This window comes from Phodopus roborovskii, unplaced genomic scaffold (assembly GCF_943737965.1).
Source record: "Phodopus roborovskii unplaced genomic scaffold, PHOROB, whole genome shotgun sequence".
Lineage (NCBI taxonomy): Eukaryota > Metazoa > Chordata > Mammalia > Rodentia > Cricetidae > Phodopus > Phodopus roborovskii.
In genome coordinates, this window is record NW_026126480.1 from 22,152,151 (window position 1) to 22,177,472 (window position 25,322).

General features: G+C 43.9%; 1 protein-coding gene across 6 annotated transcripts in view; it reads left to right on the forward strand.

Moving 5' to 3' along the window:
• The window catches only part of Tead1 (TEA domain transcription factor 1), a 216,949-nt gene extending 193,227 nt beyond the window's left edge, over window positions 1-23,722 (forward strand). For all 6 annotated transcript variants that reach the window (XM_051192703.1, XM_051192705.1, XM_051192704.1 and 3 more), the window contains 4 exons: window positions 960-1,133; window positions 15,601-15,741; window positions 18,410-18,562; window positions 23,044-23,722. In XM_051192703.1, coding sequence (XP_051048660.1) covers window positions 960-1,133; window positions 15,601-15,741; window positions 18,410-18,562; window positions 23,044-23,157 — 582 coding nt within the window. In that variant the 3' untranslated portion in view covers window positions 23,158-23,722. The remainder of the gene's footprint in view (window positions 1-959; window positions 1,134-15,600; window positions 15,742-18,409; window positions 18,563-23,043) is intronic.
• The last annotated feature ends 1,600 nt before the right edge of the window (window positions 23,723-25,322 follow it).

Sequence of the window (25,322 nt, forward strand, 5' to 3'; positions counted from 1 at the left end):
TTTGTATTCCATGTACAAAGTCTTAAGCTAGGTGTGGTGGCAATATGTTTTATCCCAGTATTTAAGAGGTAGAGGCAGGTGGATCTGTGTGTGTTCAGCTTGGTCTACATATCAGATTGCACACTAGCCTGGGCTATATACTGAGCCCCTGTCTCCAAAACAACAAACAAACCAAATAAGGTCTTATAACAAAGCAAGGGAAGAGTGTCCTTAGTCAGTAAATGACTTAGTAGAATTTGAGCTCTTTGTTTCTTTGTTCCCAATTGACCTATGCATTTTTCTTACTGTCCCTGTTTGGCCTTGGAGATTCTTTACTTGTGGCCCTAACTTTATACTTAGCTGTGTTGACCAGCCCTTCATACATAAGTTTTTGTTTGTTTGTTTTGGTTTTCAAGACAGGGTTTCTCTGTGTAGTTTTGGAGCCTGTCCTGGACCTTACTCTGTAGACCACGCTAGCCTCAAACTCACAGAGGCCAATCTCTGCCTTCCAAGTGCCTGAATTAAAGGTGTGTACCACTGCTGGTGCACACAGAAGTTTTATATGGGTTCCTATGGTCTCATTTCTGCCAAAGGAAGGGAACACTTGTTTGGAAAGCTAGGGCTAAAAGGGCATTGTGGGTGATTTTACTAGCAGCTGTAATAATACAAGGTTTATGCTGTGAGTAACGAGCTGCAAAGGGTGTTGATATCAGTTTCAGGTGAGCCAGGTGACACTGGATAATAAAATTGTTTCTTGGTTTGGTAGTCAAGACATTACTGTGGTGTCTTATTTACTTACATAGCTTTCCTTAGGTATTTTGGAAACTACGTGGCCTGGCCCATCAGTGACAATGCTTGTTTTCCTCTAGGCTCTTCAAAGGTGGGATTTCACGATTCCTACTCATTCTCCAGTTCACATAGGTGAGTCCGTGTCCTATGAAAGCATTTGTAATGGGAATATCTCCGTTGTTTTTTTGCAGTACAACAAACACCTCTTCGTGCACATTGGCCATGCCAACCATTCATACAGTGATCCGTTGCTTGAGTCTGTGGACATTCGTCAGATATATGACAAATTTCCTGAAAAGAAAGGTGGTTTGAAGGAACTGTTTGGAAAAGGCCCACAGAACGCCTTCTTCCTCGTAAAATTCTGGGTGAGTAGACAGTGGCTGTGGTTCCGCTGGTTCCTGTGAGTGAGGGGGCAGGACGGCCACACTGACTGTGAGTGGGCCCAAGTCAGTGACTCACAGGTGGCTGGAGTCACAGTACAAAACTTGAGACCCAACACGGCTCCCTTATTGCTGCATTTCACTCCTTTAAGCCAAGTGGCCTGTGATTTTCACTAGAGTGTGGAACTTGGAGTCAGGATGAAGATAGATAGTTTGTGCCTCAGTGCTTCTAAGTATCAGAGAGGCTATACAGTGGCTTTGCCTGTGTAACTGTGTCGCTGGGCTGGAGATGTGGCTCTGTCAGTGACGCATTAGCCACACCAGCATAGGGATCTGAGTGTGATCTCCCACCCTCTTGTCAAAAAGCCAGGTGTGGTAGCGTGTGCTGTCATCCTAGTGCTGGGGAGGACTTTGCTGGCCAGCCAGGGAGCTCTGCTGAGGGAGCTTCAGGCCAGTGAGAGACTGTCTCGAAAAGCTAAGGTGGATGGCTTCTGAGTGAGCACACCTGAGAATGTTCTTCCTGCTCTCTCAGGATGTGATCCACGTGAATCGTCCCTGGTACTCAGGCTGATGTGTGCCTTCACTTCTAGTGGCCCAAGTGTGGGCCAGCTGCTGGCTGATAGGGCTGTGCAGGCATCGGTATAATTTGTGGGTACTGAGTGGGGAGCACAGGAGACAAGCCTCTAGCATTGAGAGTTGGTCAGTTCCCAGTCGACTAGAAGAACCTTCAGGTGTTTGTGCTTTCAGTGTGTCATTCAGAGCCCTCGATGACCTGCTTCCAAGGTGCTTTCCTCCTGCCCTTTCTGTGTACCTACACACCCTCATGTTCATCTGGACACCTTTGTCTTTTCCTCTTCTGTCGCCAAGCCAGCTACTTGCTCTCTCAGCACCTTCCTTACTAAAGCAGAACATTGATTTTTTTTTTTTTTCCCTTACTCCTGTTTCATTTTGTGGTTAATCAGTTCCCATGCTGGGTCATAATTATTGGGACGTGTATTCAGCTCCCCTCTGGACTCTGACTGGCCCCAGGGGACCTTATTCACAGAGTGGCTTTCATTTATTGAATGCCTGCTGTGTGCTAGGAGTGGGCTAAGTGCTTTACATGGATTTCATGCTGTAAGTGGAATTTGTCTCATATCCAACTAAGAAGTCAGGCCTGGGGATGACAAAGGACAAACTGCTTCAGGCTGGGGACCTGGTGCTTGAAATCATATCTGTCAATTTCAATACACCTCCCAGAGTTCAGACAGTTTAACCTATAGGCCACAGAGTTTGTCATCCTAAGACTCTCCATATTTGTGATACCAAGCATATGTCCTAGAGAAAAAAAGCCTAGCCAATTTGGGAACAAATGGGTGGATTGGGGAGGGTGTATGTTTTAAATTCCTTGGAATGTGCACATTAAATTTATTCAGGTTTTCCATTCTTACTTGATGACCAGGTCACACTGATTATGCCATCAGCATTGAAACTTGGATGGATGTGGACAGCAGTAACATTTAGGGCAGCCTGAGAAAGCTGCATGGGCCACCTTCCTAAGCTCTGGTGGCTGTTTGTAGAGACCTGCGTGCTCAGTGATTTGTTAAAAGGTGAAAGCTTGCTGGGTTCCTCAGAATCCTGCTTGCCTGTTTGCTTTCATTCATTCTCCTGTATCACAGCCTGGTTTTGAATTTCCATGTAGCCAAGGATGACCCTGAACTTCTGACCCTTCTACCTTTACCTCCGAGTGCTAGGATTGCAGGTATGTGTTACCATACCTGCTTTTTTTGGTGCTAGAGACCCAACCCAGGGCCTCATTCATGCTAGGCAAAGCATACACTTTACCAACTACATTCCATCACCTGCCCTTTCCCAGTATCTTGTAATGCATTGCTAAGATCAGAAGTGTACTTGTTAGAATACTCAAGTATGACTCACCCTGACTTGTAACCTGCTGCTGATGCTCACACAGGTAGCAGCAGTGTGGTGAAAGCGGTGATACAGTAGGACCCAAGGCTAAGGCTCTGCTCCTCAGAGGTACCATCATTTAGAAGTCCTGTGTGCATTTGATTACACCTGGGGCCTAGACCACATCTTGGCAATGAACACCGAGCCCATCTGGACATGGAAAACTATAGACATTATTTATTTCCAAAGATAAAATTTAAGTTTGTAAAGAGAAACTAGAATTTTAGGAAATTTGTCCCTATTTCAGTGAACTTACTAGGTGCCCAATACTTAAAGAGTTTTCTGATGATAATCCACAGTAATAGTAAGAACTATGCCAGGGAGACCGATGGATTTTAATGTTGGAAGAGGCAAAGTTGGTGTGAGTTTGGACTGCTCACACACCAGAGCTAACTCATGAGAAACCCTGGCTGAGGAGATAGCTGGGTAAAGGGCTTGGGGTACACGCTTGAGGGCCCAAGTTTGATGTCTAACACCCATATGAAAAGCTACCTGTGGTGACATGCACTTGTAATCCCAGTGTCAGGGAGGTGAGGCCTGCTGGATGGCTCAGAGGGTGAAAGTGTTCACTACGGAGCCTGATGACCATGGTGGGAGAACCAACTCATACAAGTTGTCTTCTGGCCTTCCCACATGTGCTGTTCTCCCAGTGGAAACAAAGAAGTACATGTCATTGAAATAATTAAGAAAACAAGGGAGGTGGCTCTTAAGGGCTAACACCAGAGGTTGTCCATTGATTTCTGGACACAGTGAACATACATCCCCACACACAAAGAAATGATGGCTTTTGTTTAAGAGAAATCGATGTAATCACCTGAGTCACCTATTACAAATGTCAGGCCATGCTGTTTATAACCCAGGCTGGCCCTAAACTCAAAGAGATGGGACTGCCCCTGCCTCCAAGTGCTGGGATTAAAGATGTCTGCCAGCACCCTGGTTCTCCCCTTCTTACTATTATAAAAAAATATAGGCATGGCTTAGATGGGCCTGGTGGTGAGGCAGGGGCAAGTGGGTCTTTGAATTTGAGATCAGTCTAGTCTACAGACAGAGTTCCATGTCAGCCAGGATTTCACAGAAAACAAAAAACAAAAACAAAACAAAAAAAACCCTGTTTGAAAACAATCAAAACACAAAACAAAACCTCTTTCTCCCTCCTTCCCCCCCCCTCTCTCTCTCTCACACACACACACACACACACACACGATATACATGTATGTTTAAATTTTAAAAGGTGTATATTAGCATATAATTTATTTTTTGAGGGCTACTATAAGGTAAGATAAAAACTGTAGTACATAAAAAAGATATGAACTATGAAAAACAAAAGCTGTGTTGTAAGCCTAAGAGTGGCCCTTGAGTCAGGTTTGACAGTCCTATTGTCAAAGATAGGAAATGGGTTGTTTATCCAAGTTAATAGAAAATATAAGATAATTAGAAGAAACCACTTTCAGTACTTCAAAGTAAAGAGCAGTGGGTTTTAATGGTAATAAGATTTCTTATAATTAACATTTATGTAGAAGGTGCTTGGAAGAATTTATTTTTGGGGGAGATTTTTTTTTTTCTTTTGGCCTTTGCTTTCAAAATTGCTCCTTTTACAGGGGGTGAGCTGCTTTCCCTGAGGGGAACCGTGGGTCATAACTCTCTTGATAATATCTCCTGATAAGGAGGCCTAGGTTGCAGATGTGTGGCTGGTGGTGTGGAGACTTATGTTACTCCAAGAGCCCCAGATACTTATCTGTTCTATTCAGATTTACAGGATTAAAATTGAGCACTTCCGTGAATATGATAGAAAACGTGACTCATTCAGCACCACTGTTGGGAGTCCTTAACCTTTATGAGGAAATTCACTGGGACTGTTAGGGACAGAGGAGAAAAGGCAGCTTCAATCAGCTGCCGTTTGGAGTCTCGCTGGCTTCTATAATGACTTGGTGAGGATGGGTTGCGCTCTTAGCTTCTTCATCCTTGGGAATCAGCAGGTGCGTGCCATTCTCGTTGCTTGAGAAGGTTTAACGCTCCCTTTGAAACAGTCTTTATATTAGCAGTTCATTTAGTGGATTCTCTCTTAGTCTGAATTCAGTAAATTACAACAGAGACCCCTATGCCCAGCCATGCTCCCTTTTGCCTTTTTCTCAAATCAGGAGGACCCTTAATTTGCTCATTTGATTGCTGTTGAAATTCCATTTTCAGAGTTTCTAACCTGGTTCAGTAAGGCAAGACAACCTGAGGTGTTTCCTATGGCAAAAAAATACATACCTGTGCTGCCATTTCACAGACCCACAGCCAAAGCAAATGACAGAACCTAGCACACCAGTGTGGGCACCTCAGGTGATGAAAGCTTAAGCTCTCATCACCCTGGCAGACTGGACTGGACAGAATTAAAGCCAAGTAACATCTACAGAGGAACTGAACTTAAAGGTTTAGCCAAGTAAGGAATGCAGATGAAGTTAGTATCTTTGAGGGGATTTTAGATTTCTACTTGCAGTCCTAATAGTGCTCCATGAGTATCAAGTACGCTCATGTCAAATACTGTAAAGAAAGTTGAGTGTTTTCACCTTACAGCCCCAAACTGTACATAATAGGGTTTAATGAGATGAAACCTTATTCTTAAACTTATTTGGAGTAATGAGTAATATAACATCGTAGCCAGGGGCTAGAGAGATGGCTCAACAGGGTTCAAATCGCAGCACCTACATCAGATGGCTCACAACCATCTGTATCTCTAGTTCTGGCCTATGAGGGCACCTGCACAAACATGTATATACATACATGCATATACAAAGTAAAACAAATCTGCATACATGTGTATATACTATACACATAAGTAAAATCTTTTTCTTTTATGTTTTTGAGAAGGAGGCCTTAACCTGGCTGGCCTTGAACTCATTATGTAGATTAGGCTACCCCTGAACTCACAGAACCCCCCCCCCACCTCAGCCTCCCAAGTGCTGGGATTAAAGGCCAACCCAAAATACAATAAATCTTTCAGAAACTTCTAGTTGTACAGATGTGTATCTTATTGCCAGTAATAAAATTTTTCAGTGTACTTTTAATATTTTGTTTTATTTCCAAATCATTATAAGTGATTATATTTTAGAAACTAGGATTATATGTTATCTATATTCTTTTTTTTTTAAAGATTTGTTTTTATTATGTATACAGAGACTGCAGGCCAGAAGAGGGCACCAGAACTCATTGCAGATGGTTGTAAGCCACCATGTGGTTGCTGGGAATTGAACTCAGGACCTCTGGAAGAGCAGTCACTGCTCTTAACCCCTAAGCCATCTCTCCAGCCCTGTTATCTATATTCTTAATAATGCTTTTCTCTGCAATGTTTTTGGAATTACATGCACTATAAATAACAATATGTTCATGCTCACTTAATTTACCTATTCACCTTATTTTTGGTTTTGGTGTTTGAGACAGACTCTTAATGTACCTTAGCTGTCCTAGAACTCACTGTGTAGATCAGGCTGGCCTTGAATTCCAAAAAGACCTATCTTCTGTTTTCCAAGTGCTGGGATTAAAGGTGTGCACCACCATGCCTGAATAACCACTTTTTAAAGGAGCAAGGTTTAAAGAGCAAGGTTAATTTATTAACCACATGGATGTGAGAAAATTTTATGAACCAGGGAAAGGGTGAGCAAGTTATCTCAAATGGGAGAATCCTCTAGAGTCCATCCGGAATCTCTTCATTTGGGAGTTGACCACACTGGGAGAATCCCTCTGCCAGTTGGCTGGCTAGTCCTCAACAGCTTTCTCTCCTGGATCATTGGTCTTAGTGTTTGCTAGCAAAACCGAGGATAGGTATAGCCATTCCTATGTGTGGCTATTTAACAGTGTTGCTGTCCTAGGGGAGCTGTCACTGAACAGGGGACCGGGGTTGGGGGCTGGGAACCCACACACAGGGGCACTGCCTTTCCCACACTTGTTTGCTTTTTGTTGTTGTTTGTAGTTTCAAGGTATTGTGTTAGCTAAGTGGACACTACCAATGAGCTACATACAGCTCCAGCCAGGGGGACTAGTTGCTTAAAACTGAGCTTTCACCCTTAGCTACAGAGGAAACCTCTAATTTGTTGTGTGCTGACAGAGATACAATCTGTGTCTCCCTCTCCTTCCTTCTCTCCCTCTCTCCTTCCCCCCCTTTCTTTCCCTCTCTCCCTTTTCTTCTCCAGCTCTCCTTCCCTCTCCCTCACCCCTCTCTCTTCTTCTCTCCCTTTCTCCCTTTCTTCTTCTCTCCCTCCCTCATATTTGAAAGTAGGGTATAGAGAAGGCTTGGTTAAAAGCATGTACTGCTTTTCCAGAGAACCTGAGTTCAGATCCCAGTACCTACATTGGGTGGCTCACAGCCTCTTGTAGCTCCAGCTCCTGTGGATCAAACACCCCTGGCTCCCCAGTACACAGACACATAATCAAAAAATAATCAGTTTAAAATGTGAGACAGCCTCTTGGCCCAGTTACCTGTCTGTGAAGTCTGGGAGCACAGGGCTACTCTGTGTATCATCACCCCACAGCTCCACCCCTGCCCATTGTGCATGGATACAGTGTTTTTACTACAGAAAAGGACTACTCCCATGTATCATCGCCCAGGAGCTCTACCCCTGCCCCCACCCCACCCCACGCTAGGGGTTTATAATGTTTTCTTAATTTTTGTTCTTTTTAGTCAAGATAACCGGTTAGCTTTAGTAGAATTACTGGGTTAGTAACTAGCCAGTGCAGGTTTCCCGTTTAAATTCCAGTGCTGTGTAATGTTTATTTGCCATGCAGATATTACTGGGTGGCTCATAGCTTCTTTACATGTAATTCTTATTTCACTGTGTGTGATTGGTTGCCTGGCTGTTTATTTAAGAAAGACATTTTATGTATGGTAACTGCAAGCTAGAAAACAGTCCCATTTCCTGGGAAAGCAGCAGCATTCACACACCTGATGAACTTGGATCAGGCTGCCTCTGCTGGGCACCAAGACTCATTGCCTGGAAGGTACTGGCCTAAGCAGAGACTTTGTTCATGGGCTTAGACACTGACTCTACCACAGTCCCAGTTGTTCTTACCTGGAGTGCCGGTGATATTAATTGCATTTTTGTAAATGAATGCTGGTATTGGTGGGAAATTTGCAATGCAAACACACAGTCTTTTCAAACCAGGCTTATTGTAATTAGAGCAAGCTTTTAAGATTCTTTGAAGTACTAAATGTTTATGAAATTCAAATAGGGGTGTGCAATCTGCACAATAAAGGGGCCTTGGTGGTGTTTTTAAAAATCGTCTATTTTGTGGATGTAAATATATGCCATAATTAGTGGGAAGTAACTTGAAGAGCTGGGCTGGCTGAGTTTATTCCTGTTATTCTTATTTAAAACAGCTGTGGCCAGAGAGCTGCCTCTGTTTCAGTTGTGTTGGGCAGGGGCACAATGGCTCCAATGAATGGATGCACTCAGGGGCCCACTTCCCTGCCTGCAGCTCCTTCCTTGTCCCCATAGGCAGCCTGTCTAACTGAAGAGGTGTCCAGCATCACTCCAGCCTCTCTTGCCCAGACCCTGAAGCATGTGGGGCTGACTTCAGGGGTCTGGGCCAAAGTACAGATGCATGCAAATGAAGCAGGCTGGGAGGACTCTGGGGCTGCCAGCTTTCTTCAGACCCACCCCTTCACCCCCCAGATAGGACCAGGCTGTTAGGCCCCCTTTTGCCCTGTACAGAGCAATTGTCCTTTGGCGCCTGTGGGAGCAGCTGGGAAGCCCACAAGGCGTGCCCTGCCTGGCCCAGCCTCACCATGTGGCAGGCCTGGACAGCCGCCCACAGCAGGGCCCAGCTCCCGGTGCTGCCTGCCAAGCAGCCAGATGCTGCCATTGGGGGAAAAAAAAATTGCTTCACAATTTGAAATCTTGGTCCTTTGATCGTGGCTTAGAGAGGATGCAGAGGAGAGATTCAAAGTGGTGGTTTGAAAACAGCCCATCCATCAGTACCTATTACACCAGTTCTTGCAGGAGTAGTCCTAGATGGTTTTCATTTTTGCACGCTCATAATTCCTCCCCAGCCCTTTGCACACTCAAGAATGATGGGAGATAAGTAGAAAGGGAGGGTCTACAGCCCACCCCTATCCCTTTATGTCTCTACCTTAGGGGTTCTGTCCTACCCACGGCCTAGCAAACTTTGCCTGTCATGCTGTGACACAGCCAAATGTCCTTACTATGTATGTGGGACTGCTAGTTCCCAGCTTTCACTGGCAGCATGGATCTTAATTCCTTGCTCCTTTGCCCCTGCAACCAATTTTCCAGAGGCCATAGGTTTTGCAGGGACAATTGCTCCGGTCTTGGCCTATCCCTCTACCCTGCCCCCCTCTTCAGGGTCTGGTTCCCACACACCTGGACTAGACTTTATGTTTTCAAAGATGAAGTCTAGTCCAGGTGCATTTTTAATGTTCACCTAAATTCACACCAAAAATAAATGAATAAATAAAGGCCATGAAAACAAACAGTGAACCTTAGCCTAGTGAGCAGACTCTGTGCCCTAAAGGGTCTCTTGTAGCAAAGACTGCCCTGAAACTCGGGATCTCCCTGACTCTGCACCTAATGTGTGTAGATTACAGGCATGTGTCAGCACGCATGGTTTCAGCAGCAATCCTGAGTGAACCCAAATCCCTACGCAAGCTCTCTCCCCACTAAGTCACATCCCTAGCCCCAGGAGTGCTTTGTGGTGGTACATTTTTGTTGTTATTCTTTGATTTGCCTTTGAAACTTGCTCCTGCCCTTATCTTGCTTTCCAGAACTTGTCTGCAAATAGGTCTTGGAGTCTTTGATCTATTCAAGGCATATTGGTGAATGTAGCAAGCTTTTTCAAATGTAATTGGACTTTTTCTTTGCGGGGGCCGCCAACCCCCAAATAATGACATGGAGACTTCATATTAATTATGAAAACTTGGCCTTTAGCTTAGGCTTGTTCCCAACTAGCTCTTATAACATAAATTACCTGCTTTTATTAATCTACATTCTGCCAAAAGGCTTTTTTTTCCACCTCTCCACCATTCTGCATGTCCGACTTGGTCCTGGTCTCACTGCCTTCTCTGCCTCTCTTCTTTCTTTCCAGAGTCCCTTCTCTCTCCGGAAGTCCGCCTATTCTCTCCTGCCTAGCTGGCTATTGGCCATTTAGCTCTTTATTAAACCAATCAGAATGTGCCTTAGGCAGAGATACAGCTTTACAGTATAAACAAATATTCCTCAACAAGTGACTTCTTTTTTGTTGGCCACCAGAGGAAATTCCTAATATCTCAACTTGTGCCTTTGTAGAGAATCGGTGGGTTTATACCTGTTTGAGCAGTTATACCCAGTGTTCTGGGTATGACATGAAACAACAAATCAGGCAAACGTGCTACTTTGTTTATCTGGGAAAAGCCAGCCAGCCATTCACACACGTGTAGATTGAAGCTAAGCCTTGTATCTTGATGGTCACCATCACATTTATTGATTGTATGGTAAGGTCTCTGTAGATGGGACTTCAGCTCTGTCCTGATCCACATTGCAGTTATGGAGTTAACAGGAGTGATGGCTGGTGCTGCTTACTTACTATCATTAGTACAGCACTTTGCAGCTTACAGGTGCATCAGTGTGCACCCATTCCCCACTGCACCACAGCTGCTGTTGGTCATGTCATCTTCTCTAGTTAGAGATGAGAAATGTGAGGCCCTCTGCCCATGCCATTGTTCAGATGACAGCGATGATGCAATGACGGGTGAAGCAGCACCCAGAATATCTGGATTAGACAGGAATCTAACATGGGAGGGCTGGGCTATTGAAAATAGCCTATAATTTAAGTCCTAGGATGGAGCCCACTGGAGAGACTGGAGATAACAGGAGAGCCCAAGAGAACTGGAGAGAATTGTCTTCTAACCATGGAGGTCTGGGTGGGCCTTACCAGAAGCAGTGATGATGCCAAGGAAATCAGGGTCCCCTAGTGGAGACTAAAAGTCTCATTAACAAGAGAATTTAAGAACAGACTAAATGGAGTGAGAGGGCAGTTGTTTATAGAGTTTTAAAATCCCCGAGGCAGACAAACTGCAAATCTCAGCACTGCTTTGAGAAGGAGGAAGGAGAGAGTTCAGCCAGCCGCATGGCTGGGAGGGGAGCTTTAGAGGAAGCATGCTTAGAACAGAGGGAGACAGAAGAAAAGGGAAGAGGAAGCTTTTCTGAGTAATTCAGGAAAGAAATCAGGTTCCTGTGGCCCTGGTATACTGCAACCCTGGGGCAGAAATTCTGGGAGAGAAGTATATTATCTCATTAAAGCCTTATTATTAGTCCTTGAGAATGGCTTGAGATGAACCTACCTTACAGGGAGTAGAGCCATCTTCTTGAAGGGCACTCGATCCCGATCCCTTAGCCAGGTACTTGACCCTGCCCATCTGACTGGACTGTTAGGGCTCCACCCAGGTCAGAGATTCCATCTCTGAGAGAGATGCTTTTCTCTTAATGGACCTTTACGGCCAACTTGTCAGCACCTGTGCTAGGCAGAGTTGTGATGCCGCAGGGAGTGCGTTGTCTGTATCTGTGGTGGGAGGAGATCAGTGGAGCTAAGGTTCAGGGGGGAGGATAGCTTACATTTCTGACTGAGGCCAGTGTAATCATGGGGGAAGAGCAATGCAGAAGACACACCCAAAGAGATGAGAAGGAATGGAAGCGGGAGCAACAGTTGAAGAATTTGAGTGTCCCTAGATGCTACAAGAGGAGGATAAGAAACAGATCCCTCTCCCCCCCCCCCCCAAAGTCTCCAACGAGAGACAGCCTTGCTAATCCATAACTTGGTTTTAGCCTTGTGAGATCTAGTGGGATTTCTGGCCGCCTGAAGTGCAAGATTGGTTAATGTTTTAAGCCTCCAAATCTCTGACAGTTTGTTGCAGCAGCAGTAGGAAGCACATTGGACAGAAAAGGAGCTGTGTGACCATTGCCTGCCTCCTGCAATGCTACTGAAGAAATTCGTGGAAGAAACATTTAGACATTGGGTAGCACTGGCTGAGGTAGCCTAGGAGGGCTTTCTGCGTAGAGGAGAAAGCTCTGAAGTTCATTCACCATCCTTAGGGCTACTGAGTGGGTCCCTCAGAAGGGCTGGTTCCTTGGGCTGTCTGTCCCTACCGTTTTCAGAATGCACTTCACAGTCAACCTGTTCCAACTAGTCCAGAGTCCAGGATGTGTTTCAAATCTGGTATGCAGCAAGAGAAAGGATCTTCTTCCACTGTTTCTTGTATTTTTGTGTTTACTTGCTCTCAGAAAACACCCTGTGGTTAGATTAAAAACTGGCAGGAATGGTTTGATCTCCCAAGAGCAGCATAGTTTGTTTGCTTTTTTGTTTTTGTTTTTTGTTTTTTGTTTTTGTTGTTGTTGTTTTTTGTTTGTTTGTTTGTTTTTCAGAATTCTATGAGTTAGGTGTTTGTCTTTCTAAGATTTGTTTATTTTATGTATATGGAAGTATTTCTGCCTGCACATCTGCACACCAGAAGAGGCCGTCTGATCCCATGAGACTACAGTTACAGATGGTTGTGAGCCACCATGTGAGTGCTGGGACTTGAACTCAGGACCCCTGAAAGAGCAGTCAGTGCTCTTAATCTCTGATCTATCTTTCCAGTCTGAGTTAGACATTTTAACAACTGAGTCTTTGATTGTGGGGAAGTCAACAGGGTGGGTAGGGGGTTTCTGTGAACCCCAGACTCAATACAACTGTCTGCTTTGTTGCTTTAATGTTATGTTTTCCTTGCTCTTGGGGAGTTCATTGACTAAGTTTCTTTCAAGAATAGTTCTCATGCCATCAGCTGACAGGTAATTTTCCATTTCACATTGGTGCCTTCTCCTAGAATATCCCTAAAGAACATCTGTGACACAATTGATGACTGTGTGATTATTTTTCATGCACAGGGATAGCTTTTGTAAAGCAGTTGTGATATTGCCAAATGGGTTATTTGCCATATTCACCATTCTCTGGGGAAACCTTTCAAAAAATCTAAATTCCGAAATTTGAAGTTCTCTCAAAATTTTTGTTTTGCTTTAGTTTTGGTTTTTAGTTTTCTTTCTTTTTTCTTTTCTTTTCTTTTCTTTTCTTTTTGAAACAGGGCTTCTCTGTGTAGCTCTGGCTTTGCTGGAACTCGCTCTGTAGACCAGGTTGGCCTCAAACTCACAGAGGTCTGCCTTCCTCTACGTCTTGAGTACTGGGATTAAAAGCATGTGCCACCACAGCCTGACTTATTCTTTCAGAATGTGGAAGGAAGGAAGGAAGGAAGGAAGGAAGGAAGGAAGGAAGGAAGGACAACATAGGTTCAGAACCAGTCTATGCTAAAGTAACAAGGGTGAATGAACCATGAGAAATCACATGCTGAACCCCAACAAGTAAAACTCCAGAAGATCCAGGTAGTGGTGGAGCACACCTTTAATCTCAGCACTCAGGAGGCAGAGACAGGAGGATCTCTGGGAGTTCAAGGCCAACCTGGTCTACATCTCGAATTACAAGACATGCTCCAAAGCTACAGAGAAACCATGTCTCAAAAAAGCCAAAAAAACAATAAAATAAAATGCCAGAAGAGCAAGCAAAACACCAGGGTGAACACACCTTGTGACACTGTTCTTGAAGTTTTTTTGTGGGGGGGGAGGGGGGAGACAGCATCACATACATCTCAGGCTGGCCTCAAATGCACTGTGTAACTGAGGATGACCTTGCTCTTCTGATTCTTCTATCTACCTTCTGAGTGCCCAGCTTTTGAGGTGTATGCTTGGTGCGCACTCTACCAACTGAACTTCAGCCCCAGCACCTTGAAGTTTCCTTTCCTTCTTTATTACTCATTTACTTATTTAGTGAATCTAGGTGCATCCACACTGGTTGTGGAATCTGTGTGCATACTCAGGAGTACCTAGTACACAAAGAGGCTTGAAGAGGGCATCAGGTACCTTGGAACTGAGATTACAGACAGTTATAAACCACCATGTGAGTGTTGAGAATCAAACCCAGGTCCTCGGGAAAAGCAGCCAGAGCTTTCAGCCTTTAAAGGCTGAGCCAGACCTTGAATAACTTTATTTTTTGACACTGAGTCTCATGTAGCTCTGGCTGGCCTCAAACTGGCTGCAATCCTCCTGCCTCAGCCTCCAGAATGCTGGGATTACAGGACTGTGCCACCATACCCGACCAGTAACTTCATTTTTAGGGGTAGTTATAATGGTAGATCATCTACTCCAAATGAAAACGTGTCAGCAGTATCTGGATAGTCCTAAGACACAGCAGTGATCCAGGGCATGGCAGAAATGAACATGACTTCGTGTGGGCGTAAGCTGGGAGGGTTGCTTGTCTGTGGGGAATTGACAGACAATGACAGGAACCTCTGTCTAAGAAAGTCTTTTCATTGTTATCACGTGCACACAGCTCTACAGTAATTCTACTGGTGAAATACCCCTCCAAATTGTTTGCCTAATTCCTAAATAATTAAGGAAATGATAAATTGGAGTTTTATTTTACTTATACAGCACATACATGCTTTAAATTAGCACTCCTAGTCTGTGTTATTAGCCTTCAGTAAGGCACATAGATGCATTGTAGTTCTTTTCTGGAGTTATGTGTAACAGCTGTCTGAGCCTGCTACAGCTGCAGCCTCATCGTGAGCAAGCATTGCCCCATGTACAGCCTCACTCATTGGTTTCCTTTAACTGATTTGTAATGAGGGACAGTTGGGTAGTGATGGTGAGAATGAAGGAGCAGACCCAGCCACTCCTTCTGTTTGGGGTTTGAAATTTTAGATAGAGCTGAAATAGATGGATAAACAAAGAGAGCACCTAGTCCATTCTTGTAAACTCTAGATTTGTGGCCACCATGAGAAGCAACTTTTCCTTTAGCTTATATGGATGGGATGTAAATACTGGACACTGTCATCATCAGCTTTGCTGATGTCAGACCATAAATGTCATTCTAACTTGGTTAGCATTTTCAAAACATGTATTAATATTGACAAATTATGGTGCGTATTTTAAGTAACTTGAGTAGCTGTGATTTAGCATCTTTGTAGGGTAGTCATTAATAGGAAGCCTTTCCTCTGGATATGGTGTCATCTGTAGGGGCCGGTTTTTTTTTTTTTTTTTAAAGTCTTTTACAAGATTGGCAGAGTACACAGTCAGTTCATGCCTTGCTTTTCTGTACATTTTACAGTGTTGTTCCAATACAGAATGCAAGGAAGTCAGACTGAATACATGTTGGTAGCATGTCCTCATAAGGGCTCAGTTGGTGGAGTGCTTGCCTAGCGTGCACGGGCCCTGACTGGGTTCAATCCCTGGCACGTGGGAACTGGGTATGGTGACACATTCCTATAAGCACTTAAGAGGTGGCTGTAAGCAAGTTCCAGTCCTGTCTGGAAAGGAAGTGACTCCCTGTCAAGGTGCTGTCTGTGGAGAGGTCTCTCTTCCCCTACTGCATAGCTGTTTGGTGGTTTACTCTGTTGTTTGCCACCATGATCCTAGGGTGAGAGAATTAACCTGCCCCCACTTCCTTCCAACAGGCGGACTTAAACTGCAGTATCCAGGATGATGCAGGGGCTTTTTACGGTGTGAGCAGTCAGTACGAGAGCTCTGAAAACATGACGGTTACCTGTTCCACCAAAGTGTGCTCTTTTGGGAAACAAGTAGTAGAAAAAGTAGAGGTAAGTTGACCTCTGTAGAGGAGAAATTCCTCTGGGCAGCCTGTTGCCTTCCTTTAAATGTCCGGTAGGCGGGGGTAGAGGACAGAGCTCTTTGAGGATGCCTTTCTTTTACTTGCACCTTTCCCATCACATTATAAAGGTAAAAGGATTGGGCAGCACCTGGAAGCAAACAGGGTGCTCTGTGAGGGAAGCCCTGCCCAGCTGGCCAGTGTTAAAGGCCCCCTGGAGGTTCTGGAAGGGCCTCTGGGTCAGGCTGCTTCCCCACCTCCATGCAGGCATTGTGGGTGATGACCAAGGTGGCTGCAGCAGCTTGGTCCCCCCTCCCTTGCATCTAAAACCTGACACCTTGGGTTTGACATTGTTGCTTTTGCTATCTTACTTTTTTCATTTTAATTGTTTTTAGTCTAAATTTCAGTGGGAAATGCTGACCCATGCCTGTAATCCCAGTACTCAGGAAGCTGAGGCGTGAGACTCCCAGGTTCCAGGCCAGCCTGGGTTATTCATCAGAATCCCTTACTCAAAATGTATACAGAAACGCAAACATTTTATCCTGGCATTAGGAAATATCTACATTCAACTTGCATATATCATACCCCCCTTCTTTTACAAACACATTTGTCCTATCAGGGTTAGTTACTTTTGTGAATAGGTTTGCAGGTGGCATTCCCTTAACATATCTAATTTCCAGTGTCTTCTGCCTTACCCCTACCACCTGAAGGGTCAGGATTTATTTACTGCATTATGGACTTTCAGGGCTGGGACCTAACCTGCCTGTAGCAAGACTCCAATTTCCAACCAACCTGGAGGATGCCTGGTAGGAGAGGGAAAGGTTTAAGAGCCTGGCAGAGCCCTGAGGGTGTGGGCTGTCCCAAGCCTCCCAAGCACAGCTCTGGCTGTGTGAGAAGGACATTAAAAAAGCAGGGAAAGATATGGGTGGATTGAGTTGATGCTGAATTTGATAGAGGTCATGAGCTTTCTTGAAATGGCTTCAGTGGGACTCCAGTAAGAGGTTTTAAATGGAATTTAGTAACTGTGTATTAAAGCTTAAAGAGGAGGGAAAGCCAGAGGTCACCCTCTTCATGTTTGCTAGCAGCAGTGACCAGAAAGTACATTTTCAAGGGACAAGTAGGGAATAACAGGAGATATGAGACTACAGAGACTGGAAATAGCAATTGGGAATCCTGAGCTTTGGGGATAATTAAGGATGGGAGAGGAGCTAGCTGCTCTGACACAGTAGTAGGGGCACAAAATTAGGATTAGATCTGGGGCGTGGGTATCAGCCAACAGGATGGCTTAGCAGGTAAGACGCCTGCCGCCAGACTAAGGGCTTGAGTTCAGTTCCTGGCACACACATAGTAGAAGACGAGAACTAACTCCTGTGACTTGTCCTTTGACCTCCACATGCATGCAAACTACACAGATCATACACTCAAAATAAATGTGAAAATAGTTATACTTGTTCAATATTAATCTTCTTTCCAGCTGAATCTGTCTCTGTAATATTCTGAAATATCCTCGAAGCTTTGGGCAGAGGAGATGGTGGTCCTGTCCCTATTCTGTGTGTCCCCATCCCATCCTGGGCTTAGTCACAGTGACTTTGTAACTAGGTTTTGGGGTCAGGTGTAACAAGTCCATCTTAAGATTCCTTCCCCCTTCTTTGCTAAGCCAAGAACCAGTCTTCCTATTTGCAAATAATGTGTAGTCTATTTAGTATAAAGAAAGACAGAAAATTTGTGCATTTCCAATAAAATTGGAAATGATATATTATTAATATTAAATCTATTTGCATTTCTGTCTCATTGTAGGTTTTATAATAGGTTTTTATGATTTTTATTATATTGTTTGTTCCTTGTTGGTTTTATGATTTGTGTCAGTTTCATGTTTCTAGATTCTGGTTTCTAGAACAGTCAGACTTTGGGTTTTAAAGCCTGATTTGATCCTAGCAGGTTCAAGGCCAGCCTGATCTACATGTATAGTTCCAGGTCAGCCTTGGGTACATAGACTTGTCTCAAAAGAGGATCTGTCAGCAGGTGGTGGTGGCACCACCTTTAATCCCAGTACTCAGGTGGCAGAGGCAGGTGAATTTCTGTGAGTTTGAGGCCAGCCTGGTCTAGGAAGCAAGTTCCAGGACAGCCAGGGCTGCATAGAGAAACCCTGTCTTGGAAAGGAAATGAGAAGTATCTATCTTCAGATTATCTGTCACAGCAGATTGTCCTGTTCAACCCCAGTGGTTCCTCCCTTAGGATCTTGCGTTCTCCGTGTATTTGGGCCTATTGGTCGCTTCTGTGGTCTCCTTGACCACAGTTGGTTCAGTACTAGCAGTTGTATTTTGAGGGGCCAGAATCATGTCCTCTCAAGTTTCTGTTACTTTGCCTTTTACCTAGAGTTGTGTGAAGTTGCCCCCTACACACACACACACACACTCATACTCACACTCACACTCACTTTGGCTAAAAGGATCTATGAAGTCCTTTAAAGGTCGCCATTTGAAGCATTTTTTAAACTTTCAGAAAGGTAGTAGATTCTGTGTATAGCAGAATTAAGTAATCTACACAAGTAACAGAACATATTAACTAATGATTCGTGTTGAAAAGTGCATGCTTTCAGAAGCAGATGTTCTCTGTATTTTGAAGTATAAAAACATACTCAAACTTCTTTCCCCTCCCAGACGGAGTATGCAAGGTTCGAGAATGGACGATTTGTATACCGAATAAACCGCTCACCAATGTGTGAATATATGATCAACTTCATCCACAAGCTCAAACACCTACCAGAGAAATACATGATGAACAGTGTTTTGGAAAACTTCACCATTTTATTGGTAATGTTTATTCTCTCTTCTGGTTTGGCTTGTTAGGACAGTGAGGAAGCTGCGTAGGGAGGGAGTAGGGTTTTCAGAAAGGGAACTTGGCTATTTGGTGGTCAGGCAGCAGTTGAATTACATGACCTAACCAACAAACTTGGGCCATACAGGGGGCTTGGGTTAGAAGACAGGTCCATCTGTCTTCAGAATAGAAATAATAGGAAATGGTGGTCTAGGCTCTTCTACACCATGACCGCCAAGTTACCAGAATCAGAGGCTCTTGTCCTCAAAACATGTTCATAAAATATTCTGTAATAGATTTTATAAGGCCTTTTAAAAAGGAAAACAAAAATCTTGATTAAACTGGAAGGTCAGAATACCAAAATAAAACTCACTGAGAACAGTTTTCCTGCAGGGCAGAAAAGGCCATCTATGGTCAGACAGTATTCTGAATGGCTGCCACGTTAGTCTGTTACTAGAATGGTGAGCCTGAGTGTTGACCTCAGAATGCCTTACCTGGCATGTTGGGTCCACTGGGATGTGATTCTCAGTTAGATATACAATGTTTTGTTTGGTTCTAGAGCTCTTTTCTACCTGCTCCTTCTCGTTTAACACCAAACTCTCATTTAAACTTTATGTGGCAGCACATGCTGCCTATAATCCCCATACTTGGGCAGCTGAGGCAGGGGGATCAGGAGGTCAAAGGCAAGCTGGACCCTCTCTTCAAACAAGCCAGGTAAAAACCTAGCAACCTAACTAGTCATGCTCTCGACAGAATTAGGAGTCAGTGTTGTTAGGAACTCAGAGCTTAGACATAGGGCCTATATGCATTGTTGGGGTCTTTCCTATAAGCTTGGCTTACTCTAGAGGGAGACTCTTTGTGGAGTCTCGGCTGTGCCCATGTGCTCCTGAAGCTTAGAAATCACCTGTCTCTAGCCGTCACCAGTGTCCTTTGTTTGCAGGGGGTGTGGTGGCAGGGAATAGGTGTGTGTCTCAAACTGCCCTGCTGTAGTCCACGTACGTGTGTGGGAACTGGGGAGATGGCTCAGTCAGTAAGTGCATGCCACACAAGTGTGAGGACTGTTTCTCTACACCATAAGAAGCCAGGCCTCATGGCACTGCCTGTGATCCCCAGCACTGGGGAGGCAGGGACTGCTCAGTCCCTGGAGGCCATCGGCCAGCCTGACCTAATCAATGAGCTCCATGTTTAGGTAGAGATTACATCTCAAAAAGGAAAAAAAAAAAGAGAGAGATGAACTGGCAGAGTGATCAAGGAGGATATGCAAGTTCAAACCCTGACCTAAATACACACAAAAACCAAGTAAATGCAGGTCTCAGCACTTGGGATCAGGCAGGGAGGGTGGTGTTCTTTCCTAGACTTGAACTCTTAAGTGGGTGGCCACCCACCTTTCTTAGCAGGGATTTCAACTCTCTCTGTCTATGACTGCACAGTGAGGATGGTGATAGCCCCAGTCCCAATTGTGCCTCAGAGAGCCTGGCTGAATTGAATGTGGCCCTGAGATGTCAAAGCCAAGTCCCTAATTCTCACAGAGCCCAGGTATCTATCAGCAGCATGCCTCTGGACATATGACTTCCACCAGCAAAGCTATCCTGAGACCTCATTGGGTTTGGTTAAAAATATGTCATTAAAGCCAGTCATAATGGCACCTGTGTGTAATCCCTGCACTTAGCAGGTGAAGGTAGGAGGATCAGGAGTTCGAGGCCACCCTAGGCTATAGAAAACCCTCTCAAAACAACAGTGTCATTAAGCAGGTAAATAAAATATTTTGATATAAGCAATTAATAATTGCCAAGAAACATTTGTTAGAAATAATATCATGGAGCTGGAAAGATGGCTCAAAGAGCACACTGGTTGTTCTTCCAGAGGACCCAGGTTCAGTTTCCTACATGGTGTCTCACAGCCACCTATAACTCCAGCTCCAGGGGCTTTGATGTCCTCCTTCTGACCCCTGAGGGCACCGAGGACATGTTACACATATTTGCATGCAGGCAAACACTCACCCATATAAGATGAAAATCAAATAAAATATTTTAGATATTTTAGAAGAAAACGAGAAAAGATCTGGGAATGCTCAGTGATAGAGAACTTGCCTACCATGCACAAGGTCCTGAGTTCTCAATCTTCAGTATATGTAGACAAACAGAAGATGGAAGTGTCTCAGTCATTTCTAGCATTATGCTAGGTACAGAGATCCTTTGTAAATGCTGTTGTAAAATTCTTACCATAAACTACAGTATCATTTTTGTGGTTAAGGAATCACTATGACCCATTCAAGGTCTAATTCAAGGACTAATTTAAGTCATAAGAAAGCTTGAGCAGAAGGTCCTCTCTGCTTTATGTGCCTAGCCAAGCCATTTCAACTCTTCAGACCTACATAGCTGTTTCCAGTCATGAATAGATCACTCAGATCTATATTCTTTGCCTCAAAGTGACCAGTAAGATTTTCCTCAGCTCACACCATGGATATAGCATTGGCCGCTAGGAAGCAATTTAACAACATAGTGCTTGTACCATGACTTATGGCCTGTTGAGTCAAAGAAGCAAGTGAGTAGATTGTGATACAAAGTCATATAAATTTCTGAACTAAGCCCCACCAAAGTCCAGAGAGATGCAGGGGCGGTGTTCTCGGGGATGTAAAGAGGACATTTAAGTTGAAAGAGTAGACTTTTTTCACATTTACCGAGCAAGTAAGACTTTACTTAGTGCACATTTAAGTGTCTGGTGCTAGGAATATTGTGATGAACTAAATGAGCAGGGCAACCATCCCAAGGTCAGGTGAGGGAAGTGGGCATTCACCCAGTAAATGGATGTAATATAAAAGAATCACCAGTGTCTGGCAGAGAGGGGCATTGTGCCTAAATGGTATAATGTAGCTCATAGGTGGGGAAGACCCACAGGAAGGTTAACAGCCTTAACTAGTTAGTCTAGAGCACACAGTGCCTCAGCCTCTCTGTCATGGGGAACAGTAGCACCCAGTCACAGAGCATCTCATACTTTGGTAGATGCATAGTGAGCACACAGCATTGGTGGCCGCTTTGAGTTCTGATCACTCATCAAACCCTTGATCATGGCATATCAGGCCTGAGCTGGTTAAGTAGAAAACGTGGTCCAGTTCTTCATAGTCCACTGGGTAAGCTGGATATTGGAAAACACCAGTCTATATGAACCACAGGTCCATGGAGAAAATCAGAAGTGAGGCTTTCTTTTTTCAGTCGGAGACCCTGAGCTTGGGTGCTTGAAAGTGAGGGAAACTTAAATGGGTGAAGCAGACCATTGCAGAGGGGAAATTAGGCCCTTGACAAGCTAGATAAGGCACTGAAGTTCAAAATGTTTTTGCACATGAAAGCCACAGAAAACCATTGAAGCATTATGAGGTTGTAAATTTGATGGGATTGGCCTTCAGAATGCTCCTTCTGAGGTGGCACAGGGGCCTGGGGCCAGTGTGAGAAAGAGAGCCAGAACTCAGATCTGAAAGAGGCCAAGATTGTGGGTGTATGGGAGAGTGGCCTGGGGAGGAATGAATAGGTAGTTCTTAACACATTGTGAGAGGTAAGCAGAAAGAAGCATCTTCAGACAGGATTCCTTCCTTCTGTCCTTCACAGAGCAGATGCTTCTGCTACATCCAGGTACTGCTGGTTCATGTGATAGACTAATCAAGGTGCCCATCAAGTTAACTCTGCAGTTGACTGTTGTGAAGTAGAATTTAGCTCAAGTTAAATGTAAGATGGGAAAATAAGATTTTAAATGTTTTTAACAGAATAAATAAATACGGTGACTGTAGTAATTATCTTGACTTAGCCATCCCACGATGTATCATACCATCACTCTATAATACATACAGTTATTAGCCAATTCAGATAAAGATAAAAACACTGAAACATGTGAATGTCCTGTGAGAGAGGATTCTTAATGATAAACACAGAAACCATACCAGTTCTTACAGGTGACCTGACCATCTTTGGTGTTAGTATTTAGGCATTTTACTAGCCTGTCTTTGGAGTTCTGACAAGATACTCTCTCAGCTGCTGCCACTAAGAGCATCACCTGTGCCTACTCAATATGTTCCCTTTTAAAAAGACCCTGCTCACCTGTCTCTCCCTCCCTCCCGTCTGTCTGCCCCCCCCCCCCTTCCCACTGCTCCTGTCCGTGGAGGCTGGTCTTTCTTCCCCTTCCTCTTTCCCCCTTTTACAATAGTTTTTCCTTAATTAAAAACCCCTCTGCTTGAACTCTGTTGCATGGTGCGAGCCATTTCTTTCAAATTACAACATGTAGGGTCTTCCTGGTACTGGGCTCAGGTGGGCTTCCAATGGGACTCATAATCTCCTGAATGTGTTGGAGGATACAGAGCAAGGCTAAACAGGTCTCTGATCCACCCATCCATCACCTTAAGATGGCTACTCTTCTGTCAAATCAGGCTCATGCTCTCCTTTATGTGGGGTGATGATACATATGCTTTTTTTTTTTTTTTTTTAAACAGGTGGTAACAAACAGGGATACACAAGAAACTCTCCTCTGCATGGCCTGTGTATTTGAAGTTTCAAATAGTGAACATGGAGCACAGCATCATATCTACAGGCTTGTAAAGGACTGAACCCGGTTATTTATATATATAGATATCTGTATATACACACACATATGTGCACACACACACTCGCTCCATTATCGAACGACTGACTGTAAACCTCACCACAGTGATGCCCTGGGCCAGGTGATGCCTGGGGTCACGCCCTGACTTTTCTAAATCCTGTTTGAGTGAACTTATTATTATTATTTTTTCATGTGTTCATGCTATCATTGTAGCTGTGAAGTTGTGATGCAGTTTTTGTGTATTCCTCAGATCTGCAACCCACAATTCCTTGGGGAAGGTGAATCATACCAGGCTAAACCTCTCTCTCTCTGCAGACCTGTTTCCTGTTGTGGTAGAAAACAATGAGACAGAGGGTTGGCCATGGGGCATTGACTGCCTTTATACAAATGTATTTAGTTCTTTCTCGTTTGTTTGTTTTTCCAACATAAAATTCTTGTTTTAAGATACAAGTAAAATTAATCTTTAAATGTAAATTAGTACAAGAAAACTAAGATTCTTTAGACTTATCTTTGTAACTAATTAGGGTGGAAGTTATGGAAGAATGTAATTCACTAAATTATTTTTTAAATGATTTTTTTTTTCTTTTTAAAACCAAATGTTAAACTATAGCCTTAAGAAATACTTGGTAGAAATATCCTAATGAGACAAATTTTGTATCCACCCCCCCCCCAAGGTTAAAACTAATGTCCTAATTCATTAAACTCTTGAAACAGGTGTTGCAAAGGAAGAAAATGTTACCCCTTATCCTTAACATATATAGTATATTTAAAAGTGTAAAATTGTATTGTACTAATGTGATAATTGATTATTTAATGAAAAAAGAAAAGATGGCTCTTTTTGCAATAAGTAGATAATACTGAAACAAATCTAAGCTTACAATGTTATAGTCTTGTGTGTGCAGTTACATTTTATATGGTCAACCAAATTTTTTTATGGAGAAGAGTTCACATTTTGAACCACTGAAATTTAATAGCAAAATTTTAAAATTGGCATGAATACTGCACTGTGAGTTGCAAAGGATGCAGAGTCCTGTGGCTGGAAGAAAATTGTCATCATCTGAACACGTATAAGGCTCATCAGGCTTGGCATCTCTGCTCCCCATAATTGTCATTATCACATCCTCCTCACCAGCCTGTGGGTAGTTTGTTGCTAGTAACCCCACGTGCATGTAAAGTATCTGTGATTATAGCTCTGTGTTCATGCACATGTGGGTAATCAGTTCTTTGAACTCCTGTCTCCTGTCAGTTTGCTAGTTGCTCATCGCCTCTCTTGGTCTGCATTATAGAAATGGATATATTTTCTCTAAGGGCATCTCTTGACGTCTCTTCATAAGCCTCAGTGGCACTTTATGCACTCTCTCTTTCACTGGCCTCCCCACTCCTCTGATTTCAATTCCCAAGCAGACTCCCTCATCCAGGAAGTTCTGTTTCCTAGAGAAAGAGATTTCACATCTCTCATCTGAGTATTCCAAAGTATTGCCCAGCAGAGTTGGTCTAATGTGTCCTGCTGGGTTACTCTGTAAGTGCTTTCCACTTCCTAGGGAAGGTACGAGGAAAGTATGAGTTTCCTTGCACACATGCACCCAGGCACCTACAGATGCACACACCCACACACAGGAATACGTGAACATAATAGAATATACATAAACTTTAATTAAAAAAAAAAGACAGCATGGCAAGTTTTTTTGTATCAAGGCTATCTAGGTGACACGCATCCCTTCTTTGCCCCAACATCTGCTCTGACTGCTTATATTGTATTCAGCAACTTGTGATCTTCAGTAGTTGGGCATAACTGGCATGTAGCTAAAGGAACCACACTGGATTGACTGTCTCCTCCCAGCTGCATCCCTGGGAAAACCTGAGGAGAATGTGCAAGACGTCATTAGCAATATGGGCACTGTTTCTCTTCAGGGGAACTGCCTTGGTTCCATGAGTCTAAGCCAGCCCTCAGAAGAATGGCTGCCCTGGGTTTCTCACTGTCTGTCTGTCTTCAGATCAGATGTTTAAGGATCTGTCCTTAAGGGATACCATTAGTTAATCCCTTAGGGGTGTTCCTTTAGCTTCAAGTTCCTACACCCTTTCTCTACAAGAATGCCATACTGCCTTGAGACCAGGACTATATGAATGGGTACAAATGATCTTCTGTGGCTACAGGCCAGGCCATCCCAG